The 13512-nt window shown below is 37.2% G+C and overlaps 2 protein-coding genes across 2 annotated transcripts in view; one reads left to right on the top strand and one right to left on the bottom strand.

Moving 5' to 3' along the window:
- Positions 1-13512, bottom strand: part of LOC127432784 (14-3-3 protein gamma-like) — a 678408-nt gene that overhangs the window by 153773 nt on the left and 511123 nt on the right. The gene's annotated exons all lie outside the window — the stretch shown is intronic.
- The window catches only part of LOC127432740 (inositol polyphosphate 5-phosphatase K-like), a 39614-nt gene that overhangs the window by 8912 nt on the left and 17190 nt on the right, over positions 1-13512 (top strand). Inside the window, exons 2-6 of the mRNA XM_051684129.1 lie at positions 2639-3265; positions 5808-5915; positions 6115-6223; positions 9778-9894; positions 11613-11788. Of these exons, the coding sequence (XP_051540089.1) occupies positions 2643-3265; positions 5808-5915; positions 6115-6223; positions 9778-9894; positions 11613-11788 (1133 nt within the window). The 5' untranslated portion in view covers positions 2639-2642. The remainder of the gene's footprint in view (positions 1-2638; positions 3266-5807; positions 5916-6114; positions 6224-9777; positions 9895-11612; positions 11789-13512) is intronic.

Genomic DNA, 13512 nt, shown 5'->3' with positions numbered 1-13512 from the left:
CAACATTTTAATCATAAAACAGTGGTCAAATTTAGCATATTTAGTTAGATACTTACACCTTACAAGACACAAACACTCTTAACCTGAACTGCTTGTTGATGCGCGGCACTGGAATTATCTTCAAGGTTCCCGCTCAGCGTCTTAAACTTGAGTCCCGCCTTCATCGATTTGAATGGCTCTCAAATGACATTGACGAACGGTGTTAGACTACTGTGCACGCTAGAAATTAAACTTTTTTAAACCTTGATGTTATTCATGCAACAATTTAATGACAATTTTACAGCAGCACATAATACACTGCAGCAGAACACCAACAAGGATATCAGTTATTGGGGGGACAATCTGGCCATATCTGATTATTGGGGGGACTTGTCCAAATTGGCCCGGTTGCTAGGGAAGGTAGAGTCACATGGGGTAACCTCCTCGTGGTCACGATTAGTGGTTCTCTCTCTCAATGGGGCACATGATAAGTTGTGCGTGGATCGCGGAGAGTAGCATGAGCCTCCATGTGCTGGGAGTCTCCGCGTTGTCATGCACGTGATAAGATGTGCGGATTGACTGTCTCAGAAGCGGAGGCAACTGAGACTTGTCCTCCGCCACCCGGATTGAGGTGAGTAACCGCGCCACCACGAGGATCTACTAAGTAGTGGGAATTGAGCATTTCAAAAGGAGAAAAGGGGATAATAAATAAATAAATAAATAAATAAATAGTTGGAAATGTCAAAACTTCATTAAATATTCTTAAATAATTTATTCATATTTAAATGGACTACTGATCTGTTAAGCATTAGCCGAAAGAATGTTTGTTATTAAAAGTTATTAAACAGTGTTATTTCAAACTTGTGTGTTGCATAGATAATTGATACCATAAGATGCACTAAAATTCCATAAAATATAACTGACATTGTGTTGCATATCACATTTCAGACAAGTATGATTGCGACAGAACATACCAGCCATGAACGCATCAGCCTCTTAGACAACTGCGACTGTTTGTATAAATTTAATATGAATGCATATGCAATCCCCTGCATGGCATGTGTATACGGTATCTGCACATTTTTAGACTGGCCAAAGAGCATGCTTTTCTGTTACGTCTAATCTTTGCTAGACTCTTAGGAAAGTGTATATTTTTTTCAAATAAATAAAACGTTACTTGAGAGAGCACTCTGTCTTTTTCACCAACGATCTATCCCAAGACACCAATGTGTAAAAACTCTGATCTATTAGTCTGCAACAGATGGGGCATCATTGCTAATGCTATTGTATGTGACTGCCATTATCTCTAATGCTTTCTTTAAAGATCGCCCCATCAGTCTCTTCCCTTTAAATCGGAATGGTGTTTATTAAAATAAATATCCCGGAATTTTAAAAGGAAATTATGGAAATGTTTGGAAGAGGGGTGTTAGGACTAAAAGTTGTTGCCAAGCAACAGGAAAGTAGATCAGGAAAGAGGGGCCAGTATGTTATTTGTAGAGAAGGATTGATCTTTGCTGATTGCTTGCTCTGTAGTTCATTGATGTCAGTAGTGACGTCCTGGGAAGCAGAGAGAGGGGATAGGTAGATAGTGGGCACATTCAGCCCTGGCTATTGTCCAAAGCTCTTCACACACTTAGACACACACACATACACAGACACACACACATTCCCCTATCCACTGCAGACAGCAGCAGTCTTTGACCGTGGGAGAAGGCAGAGGAGTGTGAAGGACAAACAAACGGAAGTCTCTTTTCTTACTCTGCATTCACAGCATCTATTTTCTTGTTTAGTTTAGTCACCGTTGTTGTGCTTAATGCTTTTGTACCCATGTATTACAGGAATGTTCTGGGTTCAGTACAAATTAATCTCAATGGACAGCATTTGTGGCTTGATGTTGACAACCACAGACATTTTTTATTTTTATTTTTTGACTCGTCCCACAGTTTTGTTCTTTTTTTTTAGAGCAAAAATCATGGTTACATAAATGCACAGTCTATGGGGCCAGTGTTTCAGATAGGTTCAAAGCAGGAATCTGAAGCATGTATTTTTTGTTAAAGCACATACATTAATTATTCAGTAAAACCCTAGTTATAATTTGAGCTGTAAAGTCTAAATCGTCCTTTATGAGGTGCGACTACTTTTCTAGGTGGATTTGAACTTCTGGTTAGGCATTTGCAAAACAATTTGTAGGTGGAGTTTGCTTCATGTTAACAGCACTTTACAAATAGATACAGTACGTCATGCCTCTTTCTGGTATCCTTACACGTATTGTGCAAAAGTTACAAGGTTTCTTGGCATAATGTCGTTATGACAACATAATTTAAAGATTGAATTGAAAGTAAAAGATTCTATCACACTAGTCTCATGCAAACATATAATCTAAAGTCTTGTGGCTATACTTATTTTAGATTGTTTTTTATACTTTATAAAAAGGTGGTGAGGGATGACTGAAGATATCTGAATGAATATTGCGGTCTGCCACAGTAGATAGTGCCTCACTTTAAAGCTTGAAAAAGTACCTAAAAATAGTTCATGCGACTCGTGCGTCATAGTCCAAGTCTTCTATAGGCATAAACGGGCGGATTTACATGATGACAGAATTTTCATTTTTGAAAACTTTTCCTTAATACATCTATGTCTCTCCATATTGTCTCTGTAGGTAAATGGATCCAATGCAGCCCGTTAAGAGCTGCTCAATGCCGGAAGTATCTACTGGAGTTCTTGGTCTCCACAAACCAACAGCCCTGCTTGAAAACCCCTGCAACCTGCCCAAATCTTCACACTGCCAGTTGGACATGACTGGAAACTCTCTAATGTCGGGACAAGCCCAGGCATTGCAGCCAAACCCAGCTGTTCAAGAAAGAGGACGAATGGACTTGGGCACACATGCCACTAGTCACATCAGCATCAGTCGACCCAGGCCAACGGCACTGGGGTCCAAGGCACCAGTCAAAGTCTCCAGATCTACTGAGCCAAACTTCCTATCAAACTCCTCAACCGAGTCACCATTGCCTTACTACAACCCCCAAAACCTGCAGCTCAGTCCCACCTCTCAACTCAGCCTTAACCCACCATCAATCGCCCCAGCACTTCCAAGCCGTCCATCACAGCCCATCCGTGCTAACACACACAATAACCTCATCGCCATACCAATCCCCAACCCAAACCCCAGCCCGCCATCGAAACCAATTTCACAACCTGTCCAAAACCCAGAAACACACATACCCAACACAGGAGACACTGACAAAAAGCTGAACAATACCACAAGAGAGGAGGGTAATTTTAGGTGAGACTTCCTGTATATACTTTGTCCATTGTAACAGATAAGGATGGGCAAGGAGGAGGCGGGAACCAGCTGAGCAGTCAACGAAACTTTAATTACATAAACAAACTTAAACAAACATAAACACACACACAGCGGCTGTGTGTGTCTCTCTCTCTCTCGAACTGGCGTCCCCAGCTCCTCTTTATCCCTCTCCCGCTGATTGGGCTGATTCAGCGCCGGGCGTCCATCGATACGGCTCGGTCACGCCCTCCTCCTCATCACATCCATATACGTACATCTCTCTTCATCACAGTAATATGATATGATATGATATGATATGATATGATATGATGTGACTTCAGTCATTCAGTCTCAGCAATTCTGCTGGGTTTGCTTATACATGTATGTAAATTAAGCTTATGACGGAAAATCTGTGCTGAGATTTTCTGTTCCTTTAAATCAGCACAATATCCTTCTCAGGGCCTGGTGACAGAATGGACACAAGAGCATTTAGCATTCCTGGCAGCATTCCTAGACTCACAAATGTGTCCCTGCGTACTGTAGCCTGTCATCTTTAACAAAACCATCAAGAGCTCTGATAATGCCTAATGCTGTTAACTCATCATGCGTGAGCTTTAATGACTGAGTTAAAAGCATTTTGTATGTTTTGCAAGCAATTTAGTGATTAAAACAGCAGGTGACATTTAATTCAGGTTTTTTTTAAGTAATTGTCATTACTCATATTACCATGATGCAATGTTATAAAAAACATGCAGATGGAAAATATACTTTTTTCAAAACCTGGTGAGCTTCCTTCCTGGACAGCATTTTAAGGCATTCCAACATCAAGGCTGTTTCAAAAGGTAGGCAGCAACAAAATACTGCCTTATAAAATAGATTGTTTTGGTTGAATTTTAAGGAAACATCCTACCTGGTCTCATAGAATCGCGTTACTATACCTACATTTTTGCAAAATTATTTTCTATGTGGCTCGTTGTATGTATCGCTGCAGTTTCCTGATGAAATGAACACTATAAATGCTAAAACAATTACTTTTATTTATACACACAAATCAATAGGACAACGCAGATTATCAGTTCATAAACACTTACTTTTCACCTTGTTCCTCACACAATGCTATCTTATGACATCTAAACACTTTTACTATAGTACATGACTTATAAGGTGATAGATTTTAACGTTTGCATTACTTAACCAACAACATTTACAAGCTTGTTTGAGTGCAGTTAAATTATGCTGTAGCGCAACTGATAGAGCGTTGCACTTGCGATGCAAAGGACTGGGTTATGAGTCCTAAAGTGCACGACGACACATAACCACGACGAATGATGTGGTTGCTTCGCCAATTACATTTTTTTTTTAGAACACTGTCGGTTAGGTTTAGGTTTAAGGTTTAGGGTAAGGAGGTAGGTTTTGTTGATTTAAAACTCAATTGAGCATTATGTGTCGAAAGAAATGGTAATTAAAATTATGAATTCAAATGAATTCAACATATAACCATGGCACAGTTATTTGAAATCAATAATCTTTATTTTCTTCTGTTTAAGCCATAAAGACATTTTACAATGTGGAAGTAAACAATAACACAAAATATGAATGGTTTGACTTTGGCTTTTGTGAATTGGTTGTTGAGCTGTAATTCAAAAAAAAAAAAAAAAAAATCTCACTAAAAAAAATTAAGACTTAAGCATTTCAATTTCATAACAAAATTCAATCATATTGAATTGAGTAATCTTTAGTAAAAAATTAAATAAATCTTAAAAATAGGCTAAAATATTTTTTGAATATGTAAGTTCATTTAGATTCATAAAATGCATCGAAATATCGATGTAAAATAGCTTTACTTTAACAGTTTTGAATTACATCTTTTTTTTTATTCATTGCATACTTTAAGTTATATTTATATATTCGTTGTTTAAAGTATAATTGACATGATGTCCACGAACGATGAACAACCTCTCATAAACACGTTCGATATATTTATCATATGCAATCATTTGTAACATGATCTGTTTGATAAGTGGTCGATGAAATTCTTGCATTATTTTCTAATTGTCATTAAAATAGCTACTTTTACGATTTTACACTATCATATCTTTTTTATAAAACAAATATTATATTCTTGTCCTTTTTGCGAACACTCCAAAACATCTTGGCCTGTGGTTTAAACTAACACGGTTCAGAAAACATTGTCCAGCTTCATTTTTTGGAATATGTTCCTGGCGATTCTGGAGAAAAATCCCAAAATCCATACTGACTTGACAAAATGTTACAAAATAAAAAATATGTGTGGGATTAATTTACCACTGAGTAGCCCGAACTGGAAGCACAGGTGGGCTGGGACATGAAAAGTGATACATAGCCTAAGTTCATTTGTGAGATGCTCAAAACATCTAGCTAAAATGATAAAATCTCATCGCTATTATGACAAAAGATGTAGTTTTTACAACATAACTGAGTGAAAAAAATAAGTACATGGCAGCATTGCACCACCATATTCGTGCACTTTATGTTAGAAGCGCTATTCCTCTTTCTCTTTTAGGGTGCATATAGTCACGTGGAATGTAGGCAGTGCTATGCCACCTGATGACATCACGTCCTTGTTTGGGCCTGGTGTTGAAAATGGGAGCACTGACATGTTTGTTATTGGGTGAGATGAAGTGGTCAATAGTGTATTTGCTACACATTTTTCATTGTGAATGAATTAACCTTGCCTGCATTCTCTTTGCATCTCTAATTCTAACTTTAATATTTCTCTACCTGTTCGTCCTTGTTTAAATGGCACTCTTCCTCTTGTCTTTGTCTTGCCGCTTCTTTCCCTCTCTCTCTGTCTTTCAATTTCTCTTTAGACTGCAGGAAGTGAACTCCATGATAAACAAGCGACTCAAAGATGCTCTCTTTACTGACCAGTGGAGTGAGCTTTGCATGGACACGCTCAGTCGTTTTGGATATGTGCTGGTCAGTATGAAATCAAAGGATCAAAAGGCTTAAGTCAGGCTAAAATCCAACTTATCTCAGTACAGATAGTATACAGTTTATTGAGTACACTGTTCATTAAATTTCAATCCATATTTGGTCTAATTGCTAATTGCCATCTCCATGTATGGATAGGAATTACATATTTTTACAGAAGATTAACAGAAATGCTATTTTTACATTTTCTGAAGAATTATATTTGTGCGTAAGCTTAGAAATATTTATAACTGACATCGTTGGAAAATGTTTGCATTTATTCTTAAATACTCAACCTAAATAACTATAAAATGAATTTTTTTCACCTTTGGACAATCACTGCTTCGTTCATTAGACATGCATATGCAATGATTTGTTTTTACAAATTCTGTGAGGTGCAATTACTTTCAGGGTCAGTGAAGACTTATTGTATGTTAATGGACTGCAGTTAGGCCACTGAGTCTGTGTGAATGATCCTGCCAATGATCAAGCACATATTGAATATAACGAGATTCACCGTGTTATCAGAGGAGTGCAAAGTAGGAGACTGGAGGGTGCGCTTCAGGAACATTCAATGAACAGTCAATGTTGCACAACGTTATGGTGTGGGTGAGAGCACTCTTTGGTGTCAGACATGAAGAGGAGACGAGGATGACGAGCCAAGACGTGCAATATAGCCTATGGCTGGTTTGTTGTTACCTTTATTGTTACTAACGATGTGGCCATTCACACAGTTCAGTTTAATTGATTTATTTACTAGTGAATTTATCTATTTGTTCATTTACTGTATCTATTTTATGCATTTATTTATTTATTATTTTTACAGATTTTCTCAATCGCTTTGGCTCAATTCAAAACATTAAGTTCAAATCTCTGAACAATTACTGTAGTATCTTGTTCACACCAGATTTGAATTTCTTATTCATTTAAGCAAATTGCATGTGTTTTGGCACATGTGTGCAAAAGAGTAAGTACAATTGTCAACAATTTGCACAATAACTAAATGTACATGGCTTGCTGATCAAAACTGATTCTCAGTGAAACTGTCATACTCTTCACAACTTCTAAACATTCTTTCATCGTGTGAGCCATCACATGCAAAATGGTCCATTCAAGTATCAAAATCTGTCAGACATACATGTATATTCCATAAATATCTATGAAATGGAATGTTTTTGTCATTGTTGGAGGTTTGTTTGTTTTTTTGTTTTTGTTTTTTGCATGGATGGCAATTTTCTGTTCACTCTATATGAACTTACATGTAAGAAATGTGTTTAAATGGACGTGCAAATGTGAAATTTCTGTTTACATGTAACACATTGCTACAAAATAAATTTACTGTATACATACAAATGTGCATATCCTTTTTCTGTGTACTACAGTATTGTACAGTATTGACTTTTCCCAGTAAACTTTTACCTACTGTTGAAATCGGTATCTAAAAAGCTCAGTGTGATGCACAATAGCATTCAGCTAGACAAAACTGACATTCTTGTATAGTACAGTAAGCAATCAGTGTCAACAAAAAAAGTTTGTTGAAATTTGTTTATAACAAACATTTCCAGGGTTGACTGCCATGGTGAAAAAACATCTAAACATTTTGTCACATGATGACAAAAAAAAAAAAAAAACATTTCATTATGGTGGCATTGGCCAATTTACTGACACAATAACTAGGTTTTGAAGCATGAATTGAATGTTTTGGGTGAGTTACATTTTGCAGACATGCAACAGAGTTGTGATGTCCCATAAAACAGTTGTGACAATTGCACTTACAGTTTAGAGAATGTTAAGACTGTTTCAAAAAATGAGCCAAAGCGATTGAGAAAAACTGTAATTGTTGATTATTAACAAAAAAAAAATAAAAATAAAAAATACAACTTAAAAGTAACTGATATTAAATTCTCACTGTATGCTGCATAAAGAGTACTCATCTTGACATTAACTGTATGAATTGTAAGATGGATTCTACGAGTTACTTAGGCTTATGATGCTTTTGGGAAATGAGGCCCTGGATGGTTGCTAAGTCGTTGCTAGAGTGTTTTGGGTGGTTACCAGGGCTTTGCTGTACAGTAGCTAAAATGTTCTGAGTGGTTCTTAGCTTGTTGCTATGCAGTTGCTAGGATGTTCTGGATAATTGCTAAGGCATTGTTAGGTGGTTTCTAGGGTGTTCTGGATGGTTGCTAAGGTGTTGCTAGGATGTTTTAGGTTGTTACCAGGACTTTTCTATTCAGTAGCTAAATGTTCTATGTTCTGAGTTGTTGTTAGCTTGTTGCTAGGTAATTGTAACGATGCTCTGGATGGTTGCTAAGTTGTTGCAAGGGTGTTTTGAGTGGTTACCAGGGCTTTGTTTTGCAGTAGTTAAAAGGTTCGTCAGAGTATATTTTATTTTTCCAAAAACATCAAGTTTAATACTAACAAGGAGAGTACCTGCACTTTTTTCTTTCACTTCAAGCACTGGTCATATTATGACAGACTATTAAAAGAAAAACATTTCTGCTGCCCAGATCGTTGCACAACGTTACTATAAATGTGTAAAACCCTTTACATTTAATACTTGGGTCTTATATTATTTTATATATTGTAAGCATAAAGTTTATATTTGTATACAGCTTTAGATTATATATTGTAGTCTACATTTATAAAACATGTATAAATATGCATACTTTACCTTGTTTTATTTTAGTTCATGGTGCTTTATTATAGTTTTGAATAGTTCACTTTCTACCAGATAAAACCTGTTTGTTGCCCAGCTCTTTGCACAATGTGACAATAAATGTGTAAAATAAAAGGAAGCAATTTTTTTTTTTTTTTTTGCTGTGCGTTCTCAATGGGACATGTATTTAACAAACAACCAAATGCAGATGCTGCAGACTCTTGGAGTAATATTGAAAAATACCAGTGTATTCAAAAGCTTCAGGTTGATTGGTTGTGAAAATGGGGTGTGACAGCGAAGCACTGAGAAAAGTCAAAGGATGTCGTTAAGTGTGACACCTTCCCTCCGTTTTTAATCGTTAAGTGTGACAGGTTCACCAACTAGGAATGAAAGATCAGCAACAACAGTCACTAAGTGTGACACCCCCCACCCAAATCGAGCTGTTCTGAGCCTGCTAGTATGGAGCCAGCTTAAGGCGTTTCTAGGTGGTTTCTAGGATGTTTTGGGTGGTTACTAAGGATTTGTAATGCGGCAGCTAAAATATTCTGAGTGGTTGTTAGCTTGTTGCAATCAGAGATACAGACATGTAGTAGAAGCCTCATTCGGCTGGTTCGGATACGTCAACAGTGGCGCCATCTTGGAACGGTCAACAAGAAGAGTTGTTTGAATGCAAGTGAATGGAGAAGAATCCTCAGACCACTGCATAAACTGCTTTTGTGTGGAAACATTTCATCATGTAATGAATTGACTGACTGGGTGCTAATTTTTTGATTGCTGAAAATAATGTTTCTGCATGATTTGAGGTATTGTTAGGGATGAAATCCCTAACCATCAGTTTGAGCAACTGCCCTAGTAAACACCATGAATGAGGAAGTTTACATGATTTTTCTTTATTCACTTCTAGGTGGCTTCTCAGAGGATGCAGGGGGTATTCTTGTTGGTGTTTTCCAAATTCTGCCACCTTCCCTTCCTCAGGGGAGTGCAAACCCAAAGCACACGCACCGGCCTGGGAGGCTACTGGGTGAGTCATGTGAGCAATGGCTTCTAGGAAAGAGTGTTTGATTTCTAAACACTTGTGTGATCAGTGATTGCTGTGCTTCATTAATACTTTAATGTCACACATCAGACATCTGTGTAATGTCATGACTTCCACTGTGTGGCGTCTTTGAAGATTACAGGAACAGCAAGAGTCAAAGTGAGGGAGCGGAAATTATGCTGCGAGCATGTGTTTGTGTATGTGGCTATGTTCGCTATGTTCTTTTACTTCATGTTGCATGTTTAAATGAGTCCCATCCATCTTGGAAATAAAAATGGTTAGCTGCTTAATTCACTTTTTTTTTTAAACAAATTTTGTGTTAAAATGTCTTAAAATGTGGCAGTCTGATCAAATAATGAGTCCTGGCTAATATTGCTTCAGTACTTTAATCACACTGGAAATAGACGGTCCGAACACATTCTACACAGTTAGCTCCCCTGTATATTGCACATTTTACCAAATGTAGAAGGTCATTCCATAAATACTGGCAAAACTGCCATTATGTGCACAGTATACAGATTATATACTGCAGGAATAGTAAGAGTAGTATGGTAGTATACTATTCCGAAAAAAGCTTGTGCTACTGTGCTGTGTGTTGTCAGCATCTCTCCAGGCTTGTTCTGCAGTCTCTTTGAGGGGGTACAGCAGGACACACAGCAGCTCTGTTTCTGATCTGCACACACACACACACACATACAGCAGGTTTATCTCTGTTTGATCAAATACAGAGTGCGCACACACTGATATATACACACACAGCAGCAGCTCTCAGCTCTCCCTAGTGCATTATACAGATAAAGAGAGCACAACCCGTGGGAATTGCAGCAACGGAGCCGCTAATGAACTGCAAGTCTCTGCACAGTCCATTTCACCCTTGGTTGCACAGTACACTGATCCTTCTCAGCATAGTGTTTAAAGGAATAGTTCACCCAAAAATTTGAATTCTGTCATTATTTACTTACCTTCATGTCGTTCCAAACCTGAATGCTCTTATTTTGTTCATGGAACACAAAAGGAGACGGTCTTTTTTTATCCAAAGTGACCATAACTGTCAATCTACAAAAAGCACAAAAGAGCATCATAAAAGTAAATAAAAGTAGTCCATATGACTTGTGCACTATATTATAAGTCTTCTGTAGCCATATGATAGCTTGGGTTCCAATAGACACACCAGGTTCTGAAACAAATGCTCCAAACGAGCCAGGTGTGAAAACGCCCTAATTGTCATGATGTCAACCCTGCGCTATAGCCATAAGCCACCATATTTGATTTGAGAGCTGCAGCAGAGGGGAAGATTATCAGTAAACAATTATTTACATTTTGATCTGTTCCTCACACAAGGAGGCTTCAGAAGACTTGGAATATGGCGCACATTTTTCAACTCATCTTTTATGGAGCTTTTTTGTACTTTTTGGAGCAAAACAACGTGGTCACTAAATGGAGAAGAGCTGTGTGTAGAACGACTTGAGGATGGGTAAATAATGACAAAATTTTAATTTTTGGGTGAGCTATTCCTTTTAGATCCCCTTACATCCTGTGTAGCTCTTTCCAAACCCATCATTGTTTCATTTCTTGCCTGATCGACATCAACATTTGTGACATGCAGAATATTTGCTGTTTTGATGTTTGGCTGCTCAATAAAACACTCTGCTACAGAGTGTCATGGTAGATCTGTTGTATTAATGGCTTTCCATTATCCTCAGGGGAATAAAGGGGGCGTGAGCGCACGCATGATGGTTTTCGGACACCCTGTATGTTTTCTGAACTGCCACCTGCCGGCTCACATGCGGAACCTGGAGCAGCGGATGGAGGACTTTGAAAGCATCCTGCAGCAGCAGCAGTTTGAGGATGGAGCCACAGTCGGCGTGCTGGATCATGAGTAGGTACCGGAGAAAAAGTGAATCTGGGCTTACTTTTGTGTTATTATATAATAATTGATACTAAAGGAATATTCCATGTTCATCCATCCATCCATCTTCTATAGCCGCTTGTCCTATGTAGTGCTATTTTAATGTCATATTCACATTAAGTTGTATTGAACTTGGAATTCCAAGTTCAATACAAATTAATGTGAATATGACATTAAAATGGCCCTATATACTTCCTTAATATTCCTGGGCTTATTGTGAATCATTCATCGGTGCATGGTATTCCAAAAGAAAAAAATTTGTTTTTACTTGATAATCTGTCACCCAAATAGCTCTACCTCTAAAATGACTTTTCCTTTTTGGCTGACGTCACTAAGCCCTCTTATTTTTCAGCCATTCCCCTCCAACCACTTGTAACATAAAGACAGCTTTATACAATACAATCAGTTCCCGATGGATAAAATCAAGATCCATGCTAAAAGAAATTAATGTAAATGAAATGAAAACTGAAAATTGAAAAATTACAACTTGTACACTTGCCCCATAGACTTCCATTGTAAGTGCATTACTGTTAAAGGAATAGCTCACCAAAAAATGAAAATTCTCTCATCATTTACCCAACCGCATGCCATCCCAGATGCGTGTGACTTTCTTTCTTCTGCAGAGCACAAACTGAGATTTTTAGAAGAATATCTCAGCTATGTAGGTCTATACAATGTAATTGAATGGTGACCATAAATTTGGAGCTCCAAAAGCATATAAAGGCAGCATAAAAGTAATCCATATGACTCCAGTGGTTTAATCCATGTCTTCAGAAGCAATATGATAGGTGTGGATAACAACATCAATATTTTAGTCCTTTTTTTTTTTTTTTACTATAAATCTCCACTTTCACTTTCAAATTATTATCCTTTTTGTTTTTTCTTTTTTTTTTTTTCGGGTGATTCTGCATTCTTTGTGCATATTGCCACCTACTGGACAGGGAGGAGAATTTATAATAAAAAAAAGGACTAAATATTGATCTGTTTCTTACCCACACCTATCATATCGCTTCAGAAGACATGGATTTAACTACTGGAGTCTTATTGATTACTTTTATGCTGCCTTTATATGCTTTTTGGAGTTTCAAAGTTCTGGTCACCATTCACTTGCATTATATGGACCTACAGAGCTGAGATATTCTTCTAAAAATCTTTGTTTGTATTCTGCAGTAGAAAGAAAGTCATACACATCTGGGATGCATGAGAATGAGAAAATGATGAGAGAATTTCATTTTTGGGTGAACTATTCCTTTAATGTGTTTTTTTTTTTTTGTTGTTGTTGTTTTTGTTTGAGGTATTTAATCCTGATTTTCCATTTATCCTGTTATATGTTTATATATATATATATATATATATATATATATATATATATATATATATATATATATATATATATATACACACACACACACACACACACACACACACACACACACACTGGAGGCCAAAAGTTTGGAATAATGTACAGATTTTGCTATTTCAAAAGGAAATTGGTACTTTAATTCACCAAAGTGGCATTCAACTGATCACAAAATATAGTCAGGACATTACTGATGTAAAAAACAGCACCATCACTATTTGAAAAAAGTCATTTTTGATCAAATCTAGACAGGCCCCATTTCCAGCAGCCATCACTCCAACACCTTATCCTTGAGTAATCATGCTAAATTGTTAATTTGGTACTAGAAAATCAC

This window comes from Myxocyprinus asiaticus, chromosome 42 (assembly GCF_019703515.2).
Source record: "Myxocyprinus asiaticus isolate MX2 ecotype Aquarium Trade chromosome 42, UBuf_Myxa_2, whole genome shotgun sequence".
Classification (NCBI taxonomy): Eukaryota; Metazoa; Chordata; class Actinopteri; order Cypriniformes; family Catostomidae; genus Myxocyprinus; species Myxocyprinus asiaticus.
This window is presented reverse-complemented; position numbering and strand designations above follow the sequence as displayed.